Consider the following 25,907-nt stretch of genomic DNA (forward strand, 5'->3'; position numbering starts at 1 on the left):
TTGGTGTGTGTTATCTGGCTTTATGGATATATAAAGTTGGGTTTTGTCTATATAGCAATGAACATGTATATTATGTCTTCTAATGATGCTGCCTAAGGGAAGCATGTATGGTGTAAATAGAATTGGTCGTAGCACTGAACCCTGTGGAACTCCATAATTAACCTCAGTGTGTGAAGAGGACTCTCCATTTACATGTACAAAATTGAGTCTATTAGATAGATATGATACAAACCACTGCAGCACAGTACCTGTAATACCTACAGCATGTTCTAATCGCTCTAATCCGATTGTTAAGTGATGACGTGATGAATCCTACTTCCGGGTCTAAAGTAGTCTGCGTTTAATATGGCTTTTGTGTTGTTAACATGTTTAATGTTATGTATTTTCTTCTATTTAATCTCAAAAAGCTCCTAAAACAGTCAGTGATCACTGTTGACCTCCCTCGGCTTTTATTACCGCTAATCATTTATTTAAGCTCAGTTTTTAAAACCTTAGGATGTAACTACAGCCCAGCCCATGCAGCAGTATATGAATGACTAACCTCGTATTGTGGATGGATTATCTCAGTTGTTCTCCTGGCTGAAGTTTGGTCCTTTTACAGCATCCTGCCATGCGATTACATTTGTTCTGACCACCGAGAACACTCACGTTAACTTTCATCGAGTGGAAAAAAAGTTATCTTGTTTATATTATGCTAACATAGCTGTGTCGCTAGCGGTCACGTAGCACATCATTATATACCAGCTAGCCCAACTTCAGTAACCCTACAAACATCACTACTGTTTAGTTTTCTGTCTTCATTTATGCTGGAAGTGATAGCAGAGCTGTACGTTTGAATTTGTTTCCAAAACCCCGCAGTCAGGACATGCTATATTGTATTTAGATAGAAGCTAGCGAGCTAACTCCCTGCTAACTTCTAACTCCGTTAAATGTCATAAATTCCGTTTTCATGGATGCCTGGATGTTAAACTCAATTGTTACACCTGGTAGAGCAGAACGCTGATCATTTTATTAAAGATGAAAGACTTTTGACAGTTTTTCAACTCTCAGTAATGCCATAGTGATCGTTTGATATATGGACCTGTAACGGAGTTTAGGCCCAGACACGGCTAGTGACGTCAGACTGAACAACCGGATAGGATATTATGGTCGACAGTATCGAACGCTGCACTGAGGTCTAGCAGGACAAGCACAGAGATGAGTCCACTGTCAGAGGCCATAAGAAGATCATTTGTAACCTTCACTAAAGCCGTTTCTGTGCTGTGATGAGCTCTGAAACCTGACTGAAACTCTTCAAATAAGCCATTCCTCTGCAGATGAGCTGTTAGCTTTTTTATAACTACTCTTTCAAGAATTTTTGACCACAACCACAACAGGCTGGTAAGCAAACTGAACAGAGTCGAGAACATGTTTCACCTGCAAGATAAGTCAGGTAAGCCAAGCTTCTGGTGGGGTTGGAGAGCAGAAGAAAATTAATTGATGCGCACACAAAAAAAATAGCTCCTATATATTATTTTATATAATTTTCACACAATATAAACTTTTAATTCCACAAAACAGAAATTGTCAGCTATCAAATATGCGGCAAGTAAAAGAAAAACAAAAAAATCCAAAAAGCAAAAATCTGAACTTCAACAATGTTACGTCTGAAAGTTCAGGAAAAGGTTAAACCTATCTCACATGTAACAAACCAACACATTTTCAAGTGGTTTTTTTTTTTCAAGCTTGGCTTCCATGATAATATTTTTTCTGTACAAAGACTACAATTTCTGGCCCGTGTGAGTTTTCATGTGGCGCAACAAATGACTACTAGATATGAACATCTTCCCACAAGTTTTACAATGATACGGCCTCTCGCCTGTGTGAGTTCTTATATGCACCAATAAATGACTACTACATCTGAACATTTTCCCGCATGTTTTACAAGTATAAGGTTTCTCACCTGTGTGAGTTCTCATGTGCTTCAATAATGAACTATTACATGCAAACATTTTCCCACAGCTGTTACACAGATAAGGTTTCTCACCTGTATGAGTTCTCGTGTGCTTTAACAAATAATTTCTAGATGCAAACATTTTACCACATGTTTTACAATGATAAGGTTTCTCGCCTGTGTGAGTCCTCATGTGGATAGATAAAGAACTGCTACAGGCAAACATTTTCAAACAAGTTTTACAAGGATATGGTTTCTCACCTGTGTGAATTCGCCTGTGCTTCAGTGAATCGCTACTGTATGCAAACATTTTTCCACATGTTTTACAAGAATATGGTTTCTCACCTGTGTGAATTCTCATGTGGTAAGTCAAAGCACCCCTCTGAGTAAAACCTTTCCCACAAGTTTTGCAAAAATACGGTTTCTCACCTGTGTGAACTGTGTAATGTCTTTTCATTTCATAATTCTGCTTAAAAACTTTTCCACAAATCTCACATTCTAAAGACTTTTTACATTTGTCAGAGTTACACTGATTCTTCGACGTAGGGGAATCTACTGCATGGTTGTGACTTTTGGTTCTATTTGTATTTGACCCTGAATCTACATCCATGCTTCCTTCCTGATTTTGGCTCTCAGCAACAGCAGAGCTATGAGAGAGGAGATGATTGCCGTTTGATTCTGGTTCATTTTGCTCACTTTCCTCATAAACAGCAGTCACCATAGAGGTATCAGTCTCCTCCTGACTGCTGCACAGTTCCTCCTGTTCCTCTTTAATCTGTGGAGGTTCTGGTTCCTCCTGCTCCACACTGGAGCTCCTCTCCTGGTTCCAGAGCTGCTGCTCAGGGAGAACCTCCTCCTCTTTAAAGACAGGCTGCTGTGGGACATCTGGAGGGACGAAAGGAGAAAACAAAAAGGAAAGTGGTGTGGTAGAAAATCATCTCAGTAAATATACTAGCAAAATAATTTTCTACAACATGAACATGTTGTTCAGAAATACACAAAAAGCTTCCATTTCTGGTCAATGATCACTGATGTCAGTCTAGTCTTTATTCCAACCTTCCCAAAAAAAATTTTTCTCTCTTTTTTTTTTTTTTTTTTTTTTTTTTTTTTTTTAAATAGGAAAAGAAGTGATAATAATTTTTAAAGAACTATCAATTAGATGTATTTTGGGCAATTTCCATTGTAAATATTCAGGGGAAAAGAGAAAGGTAGAGTGGAGCTGAGCTGTGATGTCATCGAGTACAACACTGTTTCAATCATAAAATAACCACAGTGAGTCCTCGAGTACTTGAAAGTCTGGACTAATTGGTGAACTTGTGTATTTCTTAGTTCATTCTTTACAAGTATGAACCTGACTCACATGGCATTAAGAAAAGACCATTTACAGTATGGAGAGGGAGGGAGGGGTGAGACATTAGTAGACCAGTGAGGGGCTGTGATTCAGAAAGAACTGATGTACCATCCTGAAGAAATGATTACAACAGAAAATCGTATTTGGATGAGCAAGGAGCAGAGATGGAAATTTTGGATCACACTCTCAGGCCCCCTCCTGTATCTGAACAGTGTCTCAGCTGCTCAGATACATGAATGCCTGGCTTTCACTTAGGGAGCAGTTGGAGAATAAATGCAGCGCAGCGCAGTCCTGTCCTCTGTTTGCTCTTTGTTAGCTCACGTCTCCAAAAAGTCCTCACAATCAGAAACGTCCCGCAGAGCTGTGATCAGGATCCTCCCTCAGAGGGACACTCACCTGTCCTGTGCAGCTTGATTTGGGGTTTCCAGGTGATATCCAGCAGTCTGCGCTGACGGTCGATCTCTTCCTCGTACTGGACAGATTCATTCATATCTGCCAATATTTCTTTAGATTTGGACGGAATAAATGTATCAGGATCCTGAGAGAGGAGCTGCTTCCTGTGTGGTTCTGGTTCACTGTGCTCTCCTTCCTCAGCAGCAGTCACCATGAAGGTATCCGTCTCCTCCTTCAGTCCCAGCTGCTCTCCCTCCTGACTGCTGCACAGTTCCTCCTGTTCCTCTTTAATCTGTGGAGCTTCTGGTTCCTCCTGGTCCACACTGGAGCTCCTCTTCTTACAGACATAATGCTGTGGGAGTTCTGGAGAAAGACAGGGACACATGCCAAAAGAAAGTGATGACGATAAATTCTGGACTCTTACTGCATTTAAAATTGTGGAATGATTGTGTCTGAGGCAGGTCCTTAGTTAAAGTTTGAGCTCTAGAACATAAAGTCTTAGCTTCAGCTCTTTGTAGACTGACTAAATTGTAGCTCTGTTGAGTTGTCTGGAATGTAAATGGCCTGTATTTGTATAGCGCTTTACACATTCAGTCATTCACCCATTCTCACACACCTACCTAAATAACCTCCTCTCTGAGACTGATTGAAGATGATGTCATTATTGGTCGATAGCATGTCAAAATGCTTCCTAACTGCTGATATTTATTCGTTTTGGTGGCTCCATAATGTGCTAACAGTCTCCGTGCACGCTCGTGATGATCCTCAGAATCACTTAGATCCCGTTCATGCATAAAACTAATTCCCAGGTCTTTTCATCAGCTCGAATCACATAACGAGGCAGTCGCACATTTCAGAGAAACGGGGCCTCGTTTATCTTTGGTCATGTGATATTAACAGACCTCGACACTGGTTTCATTTGGACACGCCCCTTTTAATCAACACAGGCCTCAGTGCCAGACATATCATCACCACTTGCGTGGTTTGTTCTGGGGAAGGAGCTTAAGCTTTGTAAGCCTGAGTTTTGCTCCTGAAGAGGAGCTCAAGGTGGAGCGCAAGAGTAAAGGCTGGACAGTAGCCCAACAGCCACAGGGCTAGCCTGTGGGATTTTGTTTAGTTGATTTATTCATTCATTTAAGTTTCCTTTGTTTTTTTTGTTTTTTTAACAGTTCTTAATTTGTTTGTACAAGTTTGTTTTTGGTCGTTCATGCCACCGGCCTGTGCCGCCATCACTGTGGGTTTTTGTAAGGAAATTGCACGTCAGGTGAAGAGAATGCCTGCCTCCACCTGTGCTTACTCCACCACACCTGCAGCCCCCTTACGAGCTAACAGAGTCAACAAGGCAGTATTTATGATTTTTATAATCAGCACAGTGTGTTGCCAAGGAGACGATAGTGACATTGACATGCATTTGAAATTCATCGACATCTTTATCTTTCGTATACTTACAATAATAATAATAATAATAATAATAATAAAGTATTTTCCTCTATTCTAAAGAGTTTTATTGCTGCTAGTTAAAGACACTGAAATATAGTCATTCATGGTGCTTTTATTATTCTCTCATAATAAGACTTGAAAATGATCATAGATGAACCCGAGAACACGTTTAATCAGAAAACATGCTGATTTTCATTTTTTATAAATGGTTGAATATGTGCTGATTGCAGCAGAGAACAGGGAAAATCTTGTGATTTCTATGATGTAATAAGTTCAGATTTCGACAGATATTAAACTTGAAAATGATCCTTGATTCACCCGAGGACGACTTGAACAAGAATGTAGGGTTATCATTGATAACAGGTTGGTTGTTATATTCTTAGAAATGCATAATTGTGCCGGTGTGTATTTTGTATTTCCCTTTTAGTTTTGGTAAAACAAAAACGTTATCACGTGTTAAATCTTGTGGAATTTGATGATCAAAAATTGCCACTGAATTATATTACACACTGCAACAAAAGGAACGGTGACGTACTAACAGATCATCCCAACAGGAAGAGGAAACAACCTTTTGGAATACAGATTGTGAACTTTCGAGCTGCATGTAAATGCATCATCAAATGCAGCCGCATATTGAACAGCACATAACCATGTAAAATTACTTACACGTAGACTACATCATGTGTTCATCCATCGATCAGAGTGTGTTGGAGCCATTTGTTCTTTATTTTTATTATATTTTGAAATTTGTTAAAGTTTGTTGTTAGTTTACTTATATTTTGGGGTTTATTTACAAGTTTATTTGTAGGTTAATATTTGTTTGGTGTTTACCTTGTTAAATCAGTCAGTAAGAGCTGTAGGGCCATTTTGTTTCTATAAATAAAGAGACTGGTATAGGACCAGCATGCACTGGGGTGGGCCTATTTTTATTTTTTTATTAAACCAGAGCAGCACAAGCAGCAGGAAGTAACAAAAAATTTGATCTTGTTGCCAAACTGGATGAATAAACCATAAAAACGCAACGTTCAAGTGTGGACAGTGGACTTCTTTTGCCTGCGTACAAAATATTATCTCAGTGCAGCAGTGGCTTGTGGGCTTTTAATTGTGGGATGTTTGGTTGGTCAAACAAAAGGAATTGCCACAACAGAGTAAAAAACCTGCCTGTGGACCAAAGGAATAATCCTTCATTAATGGATACGTTGGATATATGGATTTCAAGGATCACTGTCGAACTCGAACAAAAGTTACTGCATCATCTGAGAGTAACTCCAGACCGATTTGGTGTTGAGGCCTGGATCAACATGTCACTCGTTCATCAAAACTGGAGAGTGATAATATCGTTTAACCCGTAAAGGAAAACAGTGAAGCTATTGGAGTTTAAAGACATTATTTCACTACAAAGTCTGATGAACTGAGTTTTGATGTACTAAACTGGTGCATAATTGGATCGCTAATAGACCCTGTGCACGAGAATATGCTTTCTTCCTGGTTTGAGACCGGGTGTGGGGTTGTACATTTCTGGTAGCTTTACTTTGCGGTCAATCGATACTGCGAAGATATACTCCACAACCATGTCCAAAACAGAAAGATGGCATTAAGTTACAAAGAGCAGAAGGTGGGAACGCTCACCATTACTATGTAATAAAAAAATAATGATCAATTTTGACGTTTAAAGAGTTTAGATCGATCAGTTGTTTACATCACTCAACACAAGCAGAACTGCATCACTGCAGCAGAAGACACATCGTCCACATTCAGAAGCACATCTCTGTGTAGTGACTGGTCTCATGATTTAAACAGGCAAATGTTCAGCATTCAAACTACAGGTGAAGAATAGTCAAACCAGATGTCAAAGGAGCTTGCAAAGAAAAGTGTCTGGACTTCTTTAAGTTGCTTGAAGACGTTTCACCTCTCATCCGAGAAGCTTCTTCAGTTCTAAGGTCAAATGGTGGAGAGTCCCAGATATATCTCTCTCCACCATTTGACATTAGAACTGAAGAAGCTTCTCGGATGAGAGGTGAAACGTCTTCAAGCAACTTAAAGAAGTCCAGACGCTTTTCTTTGCAAGCTCCTTTGACTACGATGACCTGGATGACTGAGAACCTTCACAGACAGTCAAACCAGATGTTTCCCCGTTATGTCGATATCAGCTAGTCAAGTACACACCTACACAGCATGAAAAAAAGTCCATGAAAAAAGCCACACAAAAATGAATGATTGCTGGTAAGGGTTTCTATACATTAGTATTTACGAAGGGTATGTTGTCAGCCGCAGCTTTAAAGTTTCAAGTTCCACCAAGCAAAGAAAAAAGGGAAGTAATTTTGCCACTAATGTCAGTACAGTTCCAGGAGTCAAAACTCAATCCACTGGAAGCAGAACAAATTCCACTGTTCTGCATAGTTGTTTGTTTTGTTCACACAGCAATCATTTACTAGAGAATTGCAAGCAGTTCAAAGCTAAAATGCATCTGGATGAGTTGACTTTTATCAAGGAAAGGGGAATTTGTTTTTGTTGTTTGAAAGTTGGTCACACAAGCAAAGACTGTAGGAGTCGTTTGGATTGCAACGTGTGTCACCGGGGTTCTTCATATAGAGCGGAGAGTTCCATGTGCATCCTCAGGTCATGAAGTTGATGCATTTTCTTTTCTATTTTTCCAGTTCAAGTTAAGAGCCAAAAGAGCAATAAAACTGTGCAAACCTTTGCATTTTTGGATCCTGGAAGTTCAGGTACATTCTGTACAGAAACTCTGGCAAAAAGACTGAATCTAAAAGGTAAAAAGACCAATATCCTTTTGAGAACAATGAGTCAAAATAGGATTGTTGGTGCACAAGTTCTGTCTGGTCTGGAAGTGTCTGGTATGGAAGCAAATGATTTCATGGCGTTGCCAGATGTTTTGACTCAAAAGACTATGCCAGTTTCTACGGTAAATATTCCCCAGTAAGGCGACATCGATCAGTGGCCTCATCTTAAACCTGTTAAACTTCACAACATTGATGCAGACGTGGAGCTACTGATAGGCACTGATGCTTCCAACGTTTGAGAGCCATGGAAGGTGATAAACAGTGCGGAGGGTGGACCTTATGCTGTAAAAACCAAAGTTGGCTGGGTCACAAATGGTCCCCTGTGCACTGGAAGTAACAGCGGAAATAAAAACTGCACTGCTGTAACAGCCAATAGGATTTCTGTTGAGCGTCTTGAAGAAATGTTGATTAAACAGTACAATCATGATTTTAATGAAAGCTCCTCAGAGGAGCAGACTGAAGTCCAGAGAGGATCTGTGTTTCATGGATATTGTTAGTAGCTCAATAAAACGTATTGGAAATCATTATCACATGGATTTGCCTTTCAGGAGAGAAGGTCCCAGCTTGCCAAATAACCTCTGTGTCGTGGAGCAGCGTCTCCAGAGTCTCAGACGGAGATTTGAAAAGGATGCTCGTTATAAAGATGAATGCACTGAATGTGTAAACAACATGCTTGAACAAGGATATGCCGAGCTTGTGCCTGCAGAGGAGTTGCACAAAGATGATGGAAAGGTGTGGTACATCCCTCATCACGGAGTGTATCATCCCACAAAGGGCAAGTTAAGAGTTGTATTGGACTGTGGAACAACTTATAAAGGAGCATCATTGAACAGCCAGCTTCTACAGGGACCTGATCTCACAAACTCGCTGGTTGGAGTTCTGATCAGATTTAGACAAGAGGTTGTTGCATTAATGGCGGACATTGATTCCATGTTTCACCAAGCTCACGTCTCAGAAAAACACGTCAACTTTCTCCGTTTCCTGTGGTGGCAACATGGCGACACTACATGGTTGGCGCAGGAATACAGGATGAAGGTGCATTTGTTTGGAGCTGTATCTTCGCCAAGCTGTGCAAATTATGCTCTACAGAGAACTGCAGATGATAATGCACAACAGTTTCCAGCTGAAGTGGTTGATACAGTCAAAAGAAACTTTTATGTGGATGATTGTTTGAAATCTGTTGCTTCAGAAGAGGAGGCAGTGCACATGGTGAAGAGGCTGACAGATATCTGCGCTAAAGGAGGATTTAAGCTTTCAAAATGGATCAGCAACAGTCGCACAGTGCTCATGTCCATCCCAGAGGAAAGAAGAGCAAAGGAAATTAAGGCTCTGGATTTGGACACAGATCAGCTTCCAGTTGAGAGAGCACTGGGTTTACAGTGGTGCATAGAAACAGACAAGTTCCAGTTCAGAACCTCCCTGCAGGACCGTCCAACAACCAGAAGGGGCATTTTGTCTGTGGTCAGCTCACTGTATGATCCTTTGGGAATCTTGTCTCCCTTCAGTTTGCCAGCTAAACTGTTGCTACAAGAGCTTTGCTGACAAAATTTAAGTGGGATGAAGTTATTCCCCACTCTCTTTCCCAGCGGTGGCGTGATTGGCTGGAGGATCTCCAGCTGGTTCCAAAGCTCAAAGTGGAACGTTGCATTAAACCAAGTTGCTTTGGAAGACCAGATAGGGCACAACTTCATCATTTTTCTGATGCAAGTCAAGATGGTTATGGAACGGTGTCATATTTAAAGTTGGAAAAGAAAAACCTCACATGTTGCTTTTATCCTGGGAGAAGCTAGAGTTGCTCCTCTCAAGCAAACTACAATTCCCAGGCTGGAAGTGACGGCTGCAGTTCTTGCAGTTCGAGTGAATATGCTTCTGCAAAAGGAGCTGCAGGTAAGGTTGGAAGAATCAGTTTTTCGGACTGATAGTACAACAGTACTGAAATACATCTCCAATGAAACCAGAAGATTCAATACTTTTGTTGCAAACAGAATTGCTGTCAATCGAGAAGCAACAGATGTGAATCAGTGGAGATACGTTTCTTCCAAGGAGAATCCTGCAGATGACGCTTCCAGAGGCATGAGAGCTGGGGATCTCCTCAAATGTAGGAGATGAATTAAAGGGACAGAATTTCTCTATAAGTCAGAAAAGGAATGGCCTAAACTGGATGTGGAGTACAGTGCAATTTCTGCAGATGACCCAGAGGTCAAAAAGGACCTGACAATGAATGTTGTTGTGAAGGAATTACAAAATCCTACCAACTATCTTATCCATTACTTCTCGTCTTGGGCAAAACTTAAAATCTCTGTAGCCTGGCTTTTAAAGCTGAAAGAGGCCTTGGTGCTGCTGGCGCAGGTTTGAATAAGATTGATCTGGAAAGTCAGAAAGAAGTGGAGATAAGAATGGAAAGGTTTAAGACCACTTTGAAGAAAGGAAATATGACTCCAGAATATGTAGCAAAGACAGAACGAGCTATTATTCAATATGCACAACAACAGAAATTTAAAACTGAAATGGCTTTAATCAGCAATGGCCTGAAAGGAGTCTCCAAGGGAAGTAGTCTCTACAAACTTGATCCAGTGTTGGATGCAGGAATCCTCTGAGGGGGTGGCCGAATGACTAAAGCAGCCACGACTATGGAAGTAAGCATCCTGCAATTTTGACAAAGGATATGCATGAGTCAGTGATTTTACGCCATATCGATCAAAGGTTGGGACTCGCAGGAAGAGCGACATGCTGTCAAAACTGAGACAAAAATACTGGATACTAAATGCAAATTCTGCTGCCAGGACAATCATTTCTCGTTGGTCAAACAAAAGGAATTGCCACTACAGAGGGACACTCACCTGTCCTGTGCAGCTTGATTTGGGGTTTCCAGGTGATATCCAGCAGTCTGCGCTGACGGTCGATCTCTTCCTCGTACTGGACGATCGTTTTTTCAAACTCCAAGAATATTTGTTCAGCAGCAGCAGTTAGTCGCTCGTTGATGAACTCTCTCAGATACTGAACTGAAGGCATCGTTGCTGCCGCAGCTCACACACTCAGCTCACACACAACAACATAACTGACCTCCAGCTCAGTCACACAGACAGCTAACACTACTTCCGCTTTTTCCTTGTTCACTTCCGTCTAGTGTCGCACAGTAAAGTTCCGCCAGAACAGCACATAAGATCTATCGTACAGTTTTAGTTTGGATATTATTTCTGCTCCCGTATGAACAGATTCATCTGTAAATAAAGTTCACGTCCAAATAAAAGTCAAATAATCAGATATTTGTGATGCAGCTCATCAGAGTTACAGCTGTAAATGTCCATCAGCTTAAATACATTAAACAGCCAATCATATAGCCGCAGACATTTAAAACTCCACCCTGTGGATCACCAACATTAATATTGTTCTTCGGATTCTCTGAATCTTTTAATGTTGTAATTGTAACCGAGGACAAGGGAGGAGTAAACGGGGCACAGAAATAAAATGATAATTTATTTATTACATTAGTTAAACATACAAAGTCCCAGTTATTTCCAGACACTTACAACATCCTGCTGATATCCCAGCTGCACATGAGACTTACCACACAAATGGTGTGCACACAACGCTGCAAACCGTTACACCCCGTTTAGCAACACTGCAACCGATTCACCTGCGGCACGCACTGCAAACAATTCGGGTCTCAGCACAGCTGGGAAGCAGCGCTATGCATGGCCTGTAATATAAAGGGAAGTGACACAAACAAATAAAAAAACTAAGGAGGTTAGTCCGCCCTTACACAACTCACTGCCAATCAATAACCGTCTTTACAGCTGGACGGACTAACCAAAACAATCAAAAGAACGAAGGACAGCAGAGACAGCACAGCTGAAAAACACAAACAACATTATCGATTAAAATATTACCCAATAAAATATCAATATTATGAAACCATTCAAAGTCAAAGCTAAAACAAACACTCAATATGCCTACAATATTGATCAGTCTCCCTGCGCGCAGTCGATCTGGGGCTTGATCAATTCTTCCATTAAAAAAGTCCAACGACACATTAAAAATCGGCACCTACAATATGATCCAAACAAAATGGCAAAAGTCTCTTACCGGTAGTAGAACCACTCGCACCCGAGTGAATTAATCGCCTCTGGGTTTTTTCCACAGAAGAGCGCTGACTTCACCCCACACACCCACTACCCTTTCACAGCTCTTCAGCCAATCACCTGGCAGAGAGCAACAACCTGCAGGTTGAACTGTAGATGATGAATCTGAGAAACATAATTGTTTGATTCCTTTCGCAGAGAGTGGATCGCTCTAACTCTGACACTCTCAGCCTCTCTGGGACGATCTTTTTATCCACACGTTAATAAAGCAGCTCATTAATGTCACGTGTTCAGCCTCTTCTTCCTTTGAATCACACTTTTCCAGTCTATTGTTGCCCCACCCTCACTTAAAAAACACGATGGGACAATAAGTAATGAAACAAGCTCAGATTTGTCAGATAATGAATAAATATTATCTTCATAATATTTTACATAGATGTAGGCTTGAAGGTGCTCACAAATCCTTGTAAAGCTAGTTTCAGCTGCTCTCTTAACCACAGGAGTTTTGTCACAGTAGGTTTGCTTAGTCCAATTTTTACATTTGATGCTCTTCCTGATGCAAAATCAGTATCGTCCTTTAGAGAAAGCTGCTCTCTCTTGTGACTGCTGCAGAGTTCCTCCTGGACTGCAGGGACAAAAGGAGATCAGAAGAAAACTGACATAAATTTAAAAAAATGCATCTGTGCAAATATTTTGTTTCAACTACAAATAAGCTTGCTTCAGCCCGGTCATGAGACCAAGTAGACGTGCAGGACACATCAAAGAGTGAGAGTTAAGAGTCAACAGCAGCGCCTGTTACTGGAATAATGATCAAAATCTTTGATCATTCAAAGCCAAAAAGAGTCTGTCATCAAACCCTCAGATCAAAAAGGAAAGAAGCTCGTTCTCCTGCTGACAGCCAGTCTTTGGTTTTCACAGTGAAAAAGTTACAGAAAAAATAATAAGGAAGAAAAAGTGTTTCCATTTTGTCAGATTTGTATTGTTGGATTGTCATTTATGCTTAGAAATAGATATTTATTGAAAGAATGTCTCATCCTAGGAGGTCTGTAACAACTCTGTGTAGCATGAAGAGGGGAGTGCGTTCACTCCTCTTCAGAGTGTTCTGGCACAGATCACACTCCTCCTAGGATCATGAGAGAGGTCGTATCTTCTCTTGTTGATATACGGTATAGCGAGCACACGTATATCTGTTTGAGTGTAAGAGCCTTCTGTTTATGTGAACCGCTGGACTCCTGCCACCAGCTTTGGGGAGTCTTCAGAGTCACATCTTGACACACACACACACCTGGGCGTACACACAGACAAGGTATTCTTTGTATCAGGGCCGGCCCGTGGCATAGGCCGTATAGGTAAATGCTAAGGGCGCCGTCCATCAGGGGGCGCCACGCCAGTGCCACAAATGTTGAAAAAAAAAAAGTTGGTACTATTATTTCTAAATACAAAAAATAATCCCACGTTAATTAAAATGCAAAGTAAAGCTTATTTAATAGAAATATTATTTGTTACAACATTACACTACACTGCTGATGTAGGGGGGCGCCACCTAAAATCTTGCCTAGGGCGCCAGATTGGTTAGGGCCGTTTCTGCTTTGTATACATGTGTGCCTGTGTATGACGTTATATGTTAATGAACTTATGCATATTCATGTAACCACAATGAAAGGAGTGCTACAGGGAACCTGGCTGAGAGTCTGACGGAGGTCAGGTGGCTCCAGTTGGGTCTCCCTCATGCATGAGTAACACAAAGAACTTTGGTGACTTGCGTCTTGCTTTTTGCTGTTGTAGTAAAATTGTCTCATTCCAGCGAAGGGCTGTGCTACACAGACCCATCACATTTCATTTACTTTGTTCATGCATTTGTGATCCATCCTAGTGAATCCAGCCTCCAGCCTGAAAGCTAAAGTGCTTCTATTGGTTCACTAACAGGAAGTGTAAGAAAGAAGTGAAAAAATATATAAAACAGGAAACAGCGATTCGGGGAGGAGCACGGAGGAGTGACTGAACTGCAGAGGAGAGAAAACCTTCCACGTTTCATTAACAGACCACAAAGGTTAAAGATTTCCAACATGCTGCCTCTGGACTGTTATCTTATTTCTCTACTGATTATGACTTGTCTAACAGGTACGATATTATGTGTTGTATACATTTAAAAATATTTTAGTCATTGATAAATATTATTACACTGAAGAAAATGGGACATTGTACAAACATATTTGTCTCATTTTAGGAGTCAGATGTGAAGAACTCACTGCAGACAAGGAAGACACGTCCAGTTTGGAAGGCAGTGCTGTTACTCTGTCCTACAGATACTCCAAACAAGCGTATGAAAGCGATGAATTTTACTGGTATCGACAACATGCAGGAAAAGCACCTGAGCTCCTGATCGCTCACGTGGGATCAAAGAATTTAATGAAACGAGAATCCTCCAGAGTGTCTTTCAAAGTGGTCGATGACAGAAGACAAATAACAATCTCCTCTGCTGCAGTGTCTGACTCTGCTGTGTACTACTGTGCTGTGAGGCCCACAGTGACAGGAAACAGCAAAACTCTGTACAAAAACCTTTGGAGCAAAGACAACAGAATACTCCACAACATCCACTAGAGGGAGCCACACACCTTTGTTAGGATACAGACTAACTCATAACACAGCTGTGATGAAGAGCTTCAGATGAAGTTAATGTGATTTGAGCCTCCTCCTCCTCCTGACTGCAGAAACCTGTCTGACTCCAGCTGTGAACATCAGACCACTCACAGCTAACTCCCAGTGAACATCACTTCCAACATTTCTCCTCTGGAAACATGGAAAAACTGGCTGTGATTTGGATCTTTGCAGCTCTCGTAGGTACGTATGTTTCTGACAGGAACACCTGAAGTTCAAAGACATGTTTACAGTGTTACAGATCCAGTTTGGACTTTCTTTGAGCTCAGGTTTGGAGTGATGATTAAACAGAAAAATATTTCAATTGTGAAATCAGAGAAACGTCAGAGAAACCAGAAGTAAAATGTGTTTAAAAAAACACAGTAATACTCACAGATACTCAGCCTCATGGACAATGTTAGTCTGATGGCTTCATTTTCTCTACTTTTCCAGGACTAACAGCTGGAGACTCAATCACTCCTCAGCGAGATAAAGTCACTGCAACAGAAGGAGAATCTGTCACACTCACATGTAGCTATGAGACAAGTGAAAGTGATGTTTGGCTTAACTGGTACAGACATGATTCTGACCTTCAGGCTCCTCAGTTTATACTCTACAAAGGAGCAAGATCACAGAGTGGCAATGATTATATCCCTGATAATCGATATGACTCAGAAACATCTTCTACATCAACTAATCTGACCATAGCAGCCCTAACCCTGGCAGACACAGCTCTCTACTACTGTGCTCTAGAAACACAGTGATACAAAGTGTAGAAGAGGCTGTACAAAAACCTGAACACAGATATCTGACTACTCTTCAAAGAGGAGGGAAGTGGTATTCAAAGCACAGCTTCATATCAGATGGATTCTGCTAATTCCTGTTTTATCAGAGTCACTGTGGTTACAGCTGCTAATGAAACACTGTGGGAGGATTCACATGAGCAGCAAATCCACATCAACCACAAACCAACTGCAGGAACGTTCAGACATTTCAGAATCAGAGAAAATTTGTTAATCCCAGAGGGAAATTGAGTTGTCATGGCAGCAAATATATAACAAACAACAAGCACTTATCTAAAATGAGTGTAGAAACAGAGTAGTGATAGATAAATAGATAAATATAGAGATATAGGTATAAACATAAATTGACATTAGTGATGAGGTGTGTGTCTGTGTGTGTCTGTGTGTGTGTGTGTAAGAAAAAAGCATCAGAAGTCAAATAAAGTAACTAGTAATAAACTCCCAACATTGTTGGTGCATTAATGATGTTTTATAGCTGAAACTTTTACTTTGTTATTCTCACATTTTCTCCAGAAGGGTTTAAACTTGTAATTGAGACCTAAACTGATTGCACTGGCACATGAAAGTCACCAAGGGATTGTGCACACAAAACAAAGATGAAGAGATCTCTAACCCTAACCCTTTTGATACTGCAATACCTGCTTGTAGATTTGTCATAACTTTGACTGACAGCTACTCCAAATGGCCTGAGCTTTCCTTTTCACCTTCTGCTACTACTAATGATGTTATTCACTTTCTCTCATCTGTCTTTTGTCATCATGGCAACCAGAGACCATCGTAACAGACAATGGTACACAGTTCACCTCTGTAATGTTCCCCTCATTCCTCCAGAATAGAGGCACCTCCCACAGCAGAACATCTGTCTACTACCCAGCTGCAGACGGAGCAATCGAACGGTTTCATCGTGCCCTCCGCACCTGTATCCAGACAGCAATCCAGCAGTCAAAACCATGGAAGGAGACTGCGCTGGATTGGCTTCAAGTTTACCGTGCAACACTGCATGCAACACCACGTGCAACTACTCTCCTCTCTCCCTATGATCCTATTATAGGGAGAGAGGAGAGTAGTTGTGGCTGTAGCTCAGGTGGCAGAGCAGGTCAGCCACTAATCAGAAGGTCGGTGGTTCAATCCCAGGCTGCATCCTGGCTGCATGCCAAATATCCTTGGGCAAGATACTAACCCCGTGTTTGCCTACTGGTGGTGGTCAGAGGGCCCGGTGGCGCCTGTGTCCGGCAGCCTCGCCTCTGTCAGTGCGCCCCAGGGCAGCTGTGGCTACAATGTAGCTTGCTATCGCCAGTGTGTGAATGGGTGGATGACTGAATGTAGTGTAAAGCGCTTTGGGGTCCTATGGACTAGAAAAGCGCTATACAAATGCAGGCAGGCCATATTATCTCGCCTTTCCTGCTTGTTAATGCTCGCACCTGACTCTTAGACTCTATTTTTCCTTATACATATTTTTTACGACTTGTGCTTTTATTATGTTTTTATTTTAATATGCATATTATATTACCCCTGTGTATTAGTGGCATTGACCTGTGAGTATATTTGATACTTTGCTAAGGCCTTATAATAGGGGAGACCGGGGATAGTTGTAACTAGAGATGGACCGATCCGATATTACATATCTGACTTAAATTACTGGATCGGATATCGGAGAAAAATAAAAAATGTAATCCGATCCATTAAATATCACAAAAGCACCTCACAAAACTTGCAACGCGCCGTAACTCGCCTCAGAACGTTAGCACGTCGGAGCAGTATGCATCACGTGATAGAGCGGCTGTGGCATGCGGGACCTGTCGGTGGTCTGGATAGCATGTGGAGCTTCGCTAGCAACCCGGCATTTCATCTCCGACAAAGTTATCCCGAGAGAAGTAAAGCAAGTGTGTAAGTCCATCTCTGAATGTTTGTAAAGCATTCCTGCGTTAAGCTTAACAAGCGATATATGGAGCGACTGCCTCTCCTGCTGCTACTTCAATCATGAAACTGCTTAACGATCAGCTGATCGGCTTTTCTGTCGTGAGTCCGTTTCTCTGGTTTGTTTTTGGCCCACTTTGCACCAGAAAGAGGAAACCAGCGGCTGAACAACAGCAGCACGTTTAAGCTTGATCAGCTGTTGTTAGAATGTATTTAATATTACTTTCTACTCGAGGATCTTTTTCTACAGCTGACGTAACTGTGCAGGGGCGGATCTAGCAAAGTTTAGCCAGGGGGGCCGATAGGGCATTAACAGGGAAAAGGGGGCACAAAGACATACTTTTCTTTCTTATTCTCATTTAAAATGTCTAGCTTTTAATAAATAATTATCTGACACCCAAAGTTTTAATCTGATGTAAAATGTATAGAAGTCCATTACTGTATATAGTAACTATTAAGTCTAATATATATACCCTAGTAAGCTATAGTACTTTTTCCTTTGGGAAGGTACCATCTGTGCAGTCTGCAATTTTGTTGAAGAAAGATGTTGAATCTATTTAATATTTCTTGAAAAATAATTGATTTCTGTGCATTTTTTTCGCACTGCATCAAATTAAGGTTGATTACGTCGATTAAGCATCATGAGGTGGAGCGTGAGGGGTGGTTCCCTATTTTTTATTTATTTATTTTTGTTGTTGCTGGGAGTTGGAACCCTATTAGTTAGGTTGCTTAATATTTATGCTAAGTACTCTTTAAAATACCAGAATAGGGAGGATGGTGTAGGTTTAAGTTTATTAGATTGATCAGTATTGCTGAACTATGAATTATTTTTTTTTTGCATACAGGTATAACAGAATAGCTTTAGTGTAGTTGTTGTTTTAAACTTGAGTATGAACTTATACAAAATGCAGCAAGATATTTAAAAAACAGTTTTGTTGATTAAAAAACACTATATCGGATTCATATCGGTATCGGCAGATATCCAAATTTATGATATCGGTATCGGACATAAAAAAGTGGTATCGTGCCATCTCTAGTTGTAACACTTCCAATTTCTCCAATCAGGGCTAAGTTTCAAATGATGTGACTCTTCCTGTGCATGCCCAACTCAGTTCTGCTATCACATGTGAAAAATCAGCACATTTTGTCAAACACAGACAATTTAACACGAAAAAAAGTAATTTGTATGCCAAAAAGTAAGTTTTTCTACTTTATTTCAATGTGTAATAGCATTATCTGCTTTGCAGTTATACTCATCAAATTTAAATTATGTTATTTGTATGTCTATGGGGATATATTCTGTGTAGGTCTTTAGTGCTAATGTTTTAGCCGTTGGCTGTAATGTTAGCTAGTTCATGGCTATAGGAGTCTGGGTCAGTTGTAACAATAATGCAGATGTTACAACTTACCACACTATTACTTTAACTTATATTAAACAAGTTGGGGCAACGACATCAGCAGAGAGAGGTTCACTGGTCGCCTTTGTATATACGGTTAATGCCATTGGCAACACAATTCCTCCACTGTTTGTGTTCCCACACATACATTATGCAGACCACTGTGTCAGAGATGGACCAGTAGGAAGTACTGGTAGTGGAAATAAATCAGGATGGGTGCAAGAAACAGATTTCCTCATCTTTCTGAAGCACTTTGCAAACCACACCAAGGTAAGCCAGGATAAAAAGTAATGGAATTGTGATGCTGGTGAACAACTACATTTTTTCAGCTTCATTGTTATGTTCAAAATTGGTGCAAGAGTTGTAGGTTATAATGCCCACTGAGCCAATGAGGCCAAACTCAAGGAAGACCAACCAAAATTAATGAAATATTCAGTTGCAGAAAATTCCATAATTTGTCTTTTTGGGGGGTTGGAATATGTTCAAAAGCTAGATTTCTGCATTCTGTCACACACACACACACACACACACACACACACACACACACACACACACACACACACACACACACACACACACACAGCTACATAAATGGCTCTAAGTGCATTCATGTGTTGAATAAACAAAGATTACATGTTAATGTTTTGTTAGTACCCTTATTTCATTGTGTTATATTTCACCCCAGGATGTGTTACAACTAACCCAGACTATGGGGTTAATTGTAACATTTCACTCTTCGTGTTTGAGGCCACACCATGCAATGGGTAATTGTGCTGCAGAGAAAATAGCTGCACTATTTAATAGCAGAGACATGTAAATACTTTGCATTACATTTTGAATCCACTACCTTAAACGAGCTTCAATTTACAGACAGAAATGTCAAAAATGTTACAACTATCCCCGGTCTCCCCTACTTGTGTTACTTCTCTGTCTCTTATGTTAAGCACTTTGGTATACCGCTGGTTTTTAAATGTGCTCTATAAATAAAGATTGTTGTTGTTGTTATGAACTCCTGTATGGCAGGAAGATGCGTACTAAACTGGATGTACTCCCTTTGCCTTCTGCTGGCTGTGTCTCCACTGTTGCACGTCACTCAGTTCAGAGACGTCAGTTGAAAATGCAATGTTACACTGATGGTAGGCGTCACGGAAACCTTCTTTTCTACCAGGAGAGAGTGTGAGGATAAGGAAATCACACAAAGTTGCCAAAGGACATCCCAGATTTACTCCTGTAACAGTAACAAAGGCTCAAAGGCTCAAAGGCCTTCTTGCTGAGTGATGGAAAGATTTGGGATGCCACTCATCGAGCACGCTGTCGCCCAGAGACTGAAAAGAACACTGACGCTGTGAGGCTGCACCACACTGGCTCACCTACTGCCAGAAGACTGCCACGCGTCAAGTACAAGCCTCGCTGGCACAAAGACTATATTGTATCATAATGGTTTTTCTTGATAAAAGGAAATTAGAGAAATGTTATTAATTGTTCTATTTTAGTTTAACAGAACTGATTTACTGCTGCCAGTGCACTAGGAACTAAAAAAATGAAATGGAAATAAGTGGAATAATAATTTCTTTTTTCATTTTACATAGTAGTGCAACATAATTTCAGGTTTACTTAGCTTTGCTAGTTGTAGTATTCTGATGTTACAGCTGTTACTACAATTTAAGTTTACAAGCGTATTGTTGATTTGCTAAATGTTGAATTACTTCATCTTGGTGCTGCGCTAGTTGGTGATAAATTTTTACGATGAAGTCTCTTTGATAAAGAGGGAGGAGCTGTTGTGTTATACAATATTGCACCATTAGAGGGTGTTGTCATGAAAAAGTGCTGTTGAAAATACAGAGTTAGAAAACAGAGTTAAGATGGCGAACTGGAAAACATGTAACACCCTGCTACCTTTACGATTAAGGTTATGTGCTGCATTAATTAAAGAGCACTTGTTTATAACCAGCCATTGTTACAGGACGCTCTGCTCTTTGTTTACCCGTCGCCATGGTAAACCCTGTATCAGAGCTCCATTGATGATTTCTTTCTTCCTTGACTCACAGTTCAGTCTGTTAAACCTGCTTCCTGCAATAGGAGCAAATATCCACTGAAAGCAGCAGAAAGACGTGCTGAGTGTGAAGCTGTCAGCAGGGGGAATAACACAGGGCTGTGAATGAGTCCTGTCACTGTGATCAGGCTCCTCCTTCTAATCCACCAACTTAGTGTTGATGAAGACTAAACAGAGAGATCACAGCTTCTTTATACTTGCTGTAGCTCACAGTTACTCTACACTGCAGATATGACGCCTCTGTTCATCTCAGTGCTGCTGGCTGCTATGTGCCTCGGTATGAACACAACTCTGTTTCTTTGATATCAACATTGACGTGATTCTTTAACAGCACACTGATACTGTTTGTTGGTGTTTTACAGAATGCAGAGCACAAAAAGACAACGTGCTGCAAGCAAAAGGAGAAGAGACTGCTGCTGCAGGAGGCACAGTGACACTTGGCTGTCAGTATAACACCAGCTCATCAAATAATTATCTCTTCTGGTACAAACAGGATGGAAACAACAGCCCCAAATTCATCCTGAGCCGTGTTAGCAGGGATGATGGAAACACAGCAGACGAGTTCAAGGAGAGATTTTCATCCACACTGGATTCCAGCATCAGATCAGTTCCTCTGAAGATCCAGAAGCTTCAGCTGTCTGACTCTGCTGTGTACTACTGTGCTCTGCAGCCCACAGTGACAGGAAACAGCAAAACTCTGTACAAAAACCTTTGGAGCAAAGACAACAGAATACTCCACAACATCCACTAGAGGGAGCCACACACTGTTAAACCTCTGATTCTTGTGTCATTGGACTGATGACAAAGACAACAGACTCATTTCAGTCTCATCTTTACTCAAATCTTCATCTTTCTCTCCAACAGAAATCAACCTGTCACTGATCAATAACAACATGATAAATGATTGATCACTGATCCCACAGAGGTGGTTGTAGGTAAAGTACAGACATCCAGGACTTTTTCCATCAACTTCTTTACTCCAAAGGGAAAAAGTGCAGAGTTAACTGAACCTTGTGCTACATTAATGTAAATGAATGCTATCAGCACACAGGAACACAAACTTTATTTCAGTGTAAATCTGAATTATATTAGAATCACTTCATTAGACTGAATCAGTGAAGTCGAACATGAGCAGAGAAAAAGAGGGAAAATGAAGACATTTCTGTTTTCTGTTGGCTCCATTAGAGAGTGACTGTGCCTCTCACAGGAACATGAGCAGAGAACAGGTTAAAGTGGATTCAGCAGGTGGGAACCCTAAAATCAGCTGTAGTGGCTCAGTGTGGGGAAAAGAATCAAACTCACAATCATTTCTGCTGAGAGCTCCAGTAGATTTGATTCAAGTACAGGCTGTGATCAGCTGATCTGAGCTTCACTGCTCTTTGTAATGTGAATTCAACCAGATGTGAGCAGGTGTTTGCGAGGATTCTGTCCGTGTGCTCCAGCTTCCTCCCACAGTTCAAAGACGTGCGCTTAGTGGGGTTAGGTTAGCTGGTGATTCTAAATTGCCCATAAGTGTGAATGGTTGTGTGTCTCTCTGTGTTACCCTGCCATAGACCAGTGACCTGTCCAGGCTGTGCCCCGCCTCTCGTCCTACAGTAGCTGGGATGGCTCCGCCCCCCTAAATCGGATCAGTGGAAGAGAATGGATGGATGGACGTAAGCAGATGTTTCTGGGCTGATTTGCATCCTCTACATTGACAGTACACTGATTCTGCTGTCTTTATTCTGCACTACACAGTTGGTGTGAAGGTGGAAATCAGTGAATGGATCTCAGCATCATCGGCTACAATTCATCTGAACTTCACATCGTTTACACACTTAAAGGGAGTCACATGCAAGCTTTAAATTTTCAGTTCATCAGATAACTCTAACATACTCTGGTGATTAATCCATGAATGGGGCTGCCTTACATGTGTTACTGTTTAGCCTCAACCTTCCCTAAAGCTGCTTTGTGGAACAGACAGAGTGGAGTCAGGTTGGGGAGCATCCTCCAGCTCATGGAAGCTGGACGAAAAGACCAAACTGTTGATGAAATGACTTCACCTGCGTTTGTTAACACTGCTAGTTCATCAGTTTTCCCCTTTGACTGTCTGGAGACACTGCTGACCTTTGACCTTTTGTACTTATTATTATTCTTTTGATTCCTATCATAACTATTATTATGTGCTGACCTGTTGTAGGATTCAGGCCATCGCTCTCCACACCTCTGGTTCTCCAGTGTATACAGTGTTGGGAAGGTTACTTTTAAAATGTATTCCATTACAGAATACAGAATACATGCCCCAAAATGTATTCTGTAACCTATTCCGTTACGTTACTCAATGACAGTAACGTATTCTGAATACTTTGGATTACTTAATATATTGTGGCGAGTTCAGACAAGGAGGAGACGGAGGTATCGTTTGGTCTTGCTTCCCGTGAGCTAGCCAGGGAGCACAGCCGTTTATTACATTTGCAGAAGAACACACTGCCACTAGCTAACTGCTCAGCGCGGCAACCACAACACACATAGGGCGCCCTCTGACCCCGGAAGGACACACCGTCGCAGCGAGAGGGCGTCACCCGTCACCATGGCAACATACACAAAACATAACTGTACAAGCAGAACCCCGAACAGCCCTGACCCGCTACAATATTATCATGCTTTTTACAACAACGTGAATGTACTATTGCTGTGATTTATTACTATTACTGAAGGTCCGCGACTCCGAACTGTAGTAAAGGGACCTCTGACTAATGCTGGGCTCACACTGTGCGATTTTTGGCCCATTTTGAGCCGATTTTTGAGTCGTGCGATCGTTTTGGCGATCGGCCCGATTTTGGCCTTCATCGTGCGTCGTGCATCGTGTAGTATACGTGGGGTAACGAGAAGCGATTGACACCTCACGACCAGCTCCCGATCATCAATCGCTTGGTCGTGAGGGTGTCACCGCAGTTTGCCACACTGCGCACGCGCAAACACAAATGTCAGCGAAAAAGACGGCGTAGCACGGCAGTGCAGCGTGTGATCTGGACACAAGCGATGGAGGCACAACCTGTAGAACCATCCGAGCCCTTTCGATGTGGCCTCACAAAATTATCACGACCACAACAACCGTGAAAATAGTTGGATCTACACTGCTGCTCAATCACAGCTGCCTGACCAATGTTTTTCATTAGCAATTTAGCAAAGTTGATGGTGGTGGTGTGTCTGTGTGAGTGAAAGACGGAGAGGGAGAGCGAGCGACAGAATTTCTGTTATAACCTTCATTTTTATGGACGCACAGTGTGAGCACTCAGGTCGCATCAGAGCATCGGGCCGTATAGTGTGAGACCTGCATCGTGACCTATGAACTTCTAACCCCTGCGAGTCAATCGTACAGTTTGAGCAGGAGCTGAATCGCGCGACTGAAAAAATCGCACAGTGTAAGCCCAGCATAATACGGCGGGGTCCCTGTCGGCTGGTAGCCGAAAAATAGCTTTACTTTGTTGTGTGGGTCAACTTTTCTTGCGAGAGACAGAGAGAGGCGTTGAAAGACTGCTCCAACGGAACTTATTGTTTTCGGAGGAAAACACGAACACGGTGTACAGTCGAGTCTTAATAGCTTACTTACAACTGGGCTCGTCAGGCACTCTTCTTGGCTGCAGTGGTTATTATTATATTTACATGCTTCCAGCTCCCGTTTTTCCTCGATGACAACTCGTACCTTTTTCTCCCTCCTCGCGCTCACAGACACATAACGTGTATGGCAGTCCATTCTCCCTGCAGCACGGACTACACTGCCCATGATGCTACATTCTTTAGAGCTATGCTTGTAGCATTCAGCCTGTTAGCTTAGCACAACAACAACAACAACGAAAAGGCGCTCTCTCACCCAGGAAACACGCAGTCGCAGAGAGAGAGAGCGTCGCCCTGTAACCATGGCAACCGTAACGCTGCCGCCTGGAACAACAGAACGTAGCTGTCAAACAAAACCCAAACAGTCCTGACCCGCGACAATATGAAACAGGAAAGTACCGCAGTGTAATCCATTTATTTCAACAAAGTAACTGTATTCTGAATACCACCTTTTTAAACGGTAACTGTAACGGAATACAGTTACTCATATTTTGTATTCTAAATACGTAACGGCGGTACATGTATTCCGTTACTCCCCAACACTGAGTGTATATAGTTACAGATCTCATCACTCTCCGACTCCTCCCTTGCTGCTGACCTCACCTTCCAGACATTGTTGGAATGAGTAGGACAGATGTGGAGTCCGGCTCGAGGTACCAAGCTGTTGGAACAACTCTTCAACAAATGGAGAAACACAAGAGATGTGACTTTAAAGCTTTTAGTGACTTCAAGTGAGCAGCAGCAGCAACCATAACTTTGTGCGAGCACTCTCTGGGGACGGCTCAGCGAGCTTCTTTTCTACAGACAAAGAGGATTTGTGTAGCATGTTGCATATCACCCTGGGACAGATGTGTAGGAGGACTTTCTCAGGAGTTGTATCTCCTGGGAACTTGCTGTGCTTTCGGTTACATGTGATAAGAGCCACGACACACAATTCTGACTTCTCACAATATTTCATGTGTTAAACAAAGACGTTGTATCATATCTAGTAAGTTTTTCTAACGCCTGCTTTAACAGTCACTGTGTTCTGGTCACATCTTCCTCATAAACGAACACAAGTGGAGGAAACTCTCTCATCTACCACACACTCTCTCATGGCACCTTCAGCTATCACAGCCATGTCCAAAACATAATAGGATACGTTCAGTGCTCCCAGTGTTAATAACAGTGTAGGAACAGATTTATCTCTAAATCTCAGCGAATTATTATTTTTATTAGTTGTTCAAATACTCTCCTCCCAAAACGTTTCAGTCTGAAAGAAACACACATGCAACAAGGACAGCTGTAAAAACAACCAGCAGATGTTTCGCTGTTCATAAAGACTCTAAACAGGTTTCTCTCTGGCTCCACCCACTGGTGCTGAACTCAGCCAATGAGATGGTCTCTTCCTGCAGAACTACAGCCAGCCTGATGTTGAGGAGAAGGCTGTGCAGCAGAGAGGCTGCTTAGTCTTTTCATTCTGCTGAACTTTGTTCATCTGCTGTGTGACTTCAGCACCTGAAA

At 41.6% G+C, this 25,907-nt stretch overlaps 1 protein-coding gene, 1 long non-coding RNA gene and 1 gene segment (V, D, J or C); 1 reads left to right on the forward strand and 2 right to left on the reverse strand.

Moving 5' to 3' along the window:
* Window positions 1-1,706: 1,706 nt before the first annotated feature.
* Window positions 1,707-12,078, reverse strand: LOC146647354 (uncharacterized). 4 transcript variants are annotated; one of them, XM_085388882.1, is made up of 4 exons: window positions 12,005-12,078; window positions 10,759-11,770; window positions 3,681-4,040; window positions 1,707-2,818 (listed from the first exon to the last, which is right to left on the reverse strand). In XM_085388882.1, exons 2-4 carry the CDS (start codon window positions 10,928-10,930, stop codon window positions 1,761-1,763), a joined length of 1,590 nt encoding a protein of 529 aa, XP_085245008.1. In that variant the 5' UTR covers window positions 10,931-11,770; window positions 12,005-12,078; the 3' UTR covers window positions 1,707-1,760. The 4 variants fall into 4 exon arrangements, with proteins under 4 accessions (XP_085245008.1, XP_085245009.1, XP_085245007.1 ...); XM_085388883.1 differs by having other exon boundaries at window positions 10,759-11,618; window positions 12,005-12,071; XM_085388881.1 differs by having other exon boundaries at window positions 11,876-12,020.
* A 167-nt stretch (window positions 12,079-12,245) lies between these two features.
* On the forward strand, window positions 12,246-14,609 carry LOC146647355 (T cell receptor alpha variable 8-2-like). The segment is given in 2 exon segments: window positions 12,246-14,121; window positions 14,228-14,609. Coding segments are annotated over 2 exon segments (429 nt in total).
* A 124-nt stretch (window positions 14,610-14,733) lies between these two features.
* LOC146647356 (uncharacterized) lies at window positions 14,734-24,936 on the reverse strand. The gene is made up of 3 exons (XR_014908452.1): window positions 24,400-24,936; window positions 15,032-15,135; window positions 14,734-14,866 (listed from the first exon to the last, which is right to left on the reverse strand). It is a non-coding gene; the product is annotated as an uncharacterized LOC146647356 (long non-coding RNA).
* Window positions 24,937-25,907: the final 971 nt, after the last annotated feature.

This window comes from Rhamphochromis longiceps, linkage group LG18 (genome assembly GCF_057381845.1).
Source record: "Rhamphochromis longiceps isolate RC_006_pf linkage group LG18, R_longiceps_female_GT1.1, whole genome shotgun sequence".
Taxonomy (NCBI): Eukaryota; Metazoa; Chordata; class Actinopteri; order Cichliformes; family Cichlidae; genus Rhamphochromis; species Rhamphochromis longiceps.

What these genes read in the sequence shown, in the direction of transcription:
- LOC146647354 (XM_085388882.1), bottom strand. Translation starts at nt 10,930, where the DNA reads ATGCCTTCAGTTCAGTATCTGAGAGAGTTCATCAACGAGCGACTAACT. An exon ending in AATCAAGCTGCACAGGACAG is followed by an intron (nt 4,041 to 10,758) that starts GTGAGTGTCCCT and finishes GTCTTTCTCCAG; the next exon opens with AACTCCCACAGCATTATGTC. An exon ending in AATCAAGCTGCACAGGACAG is followed by an intron (nt 2,819 to 3,680) that starts GTGAGTGTCCCT and finishes TCGTCCCTCCAG; the next exon opens with ATGTCCCACAGCAGCCTGTC.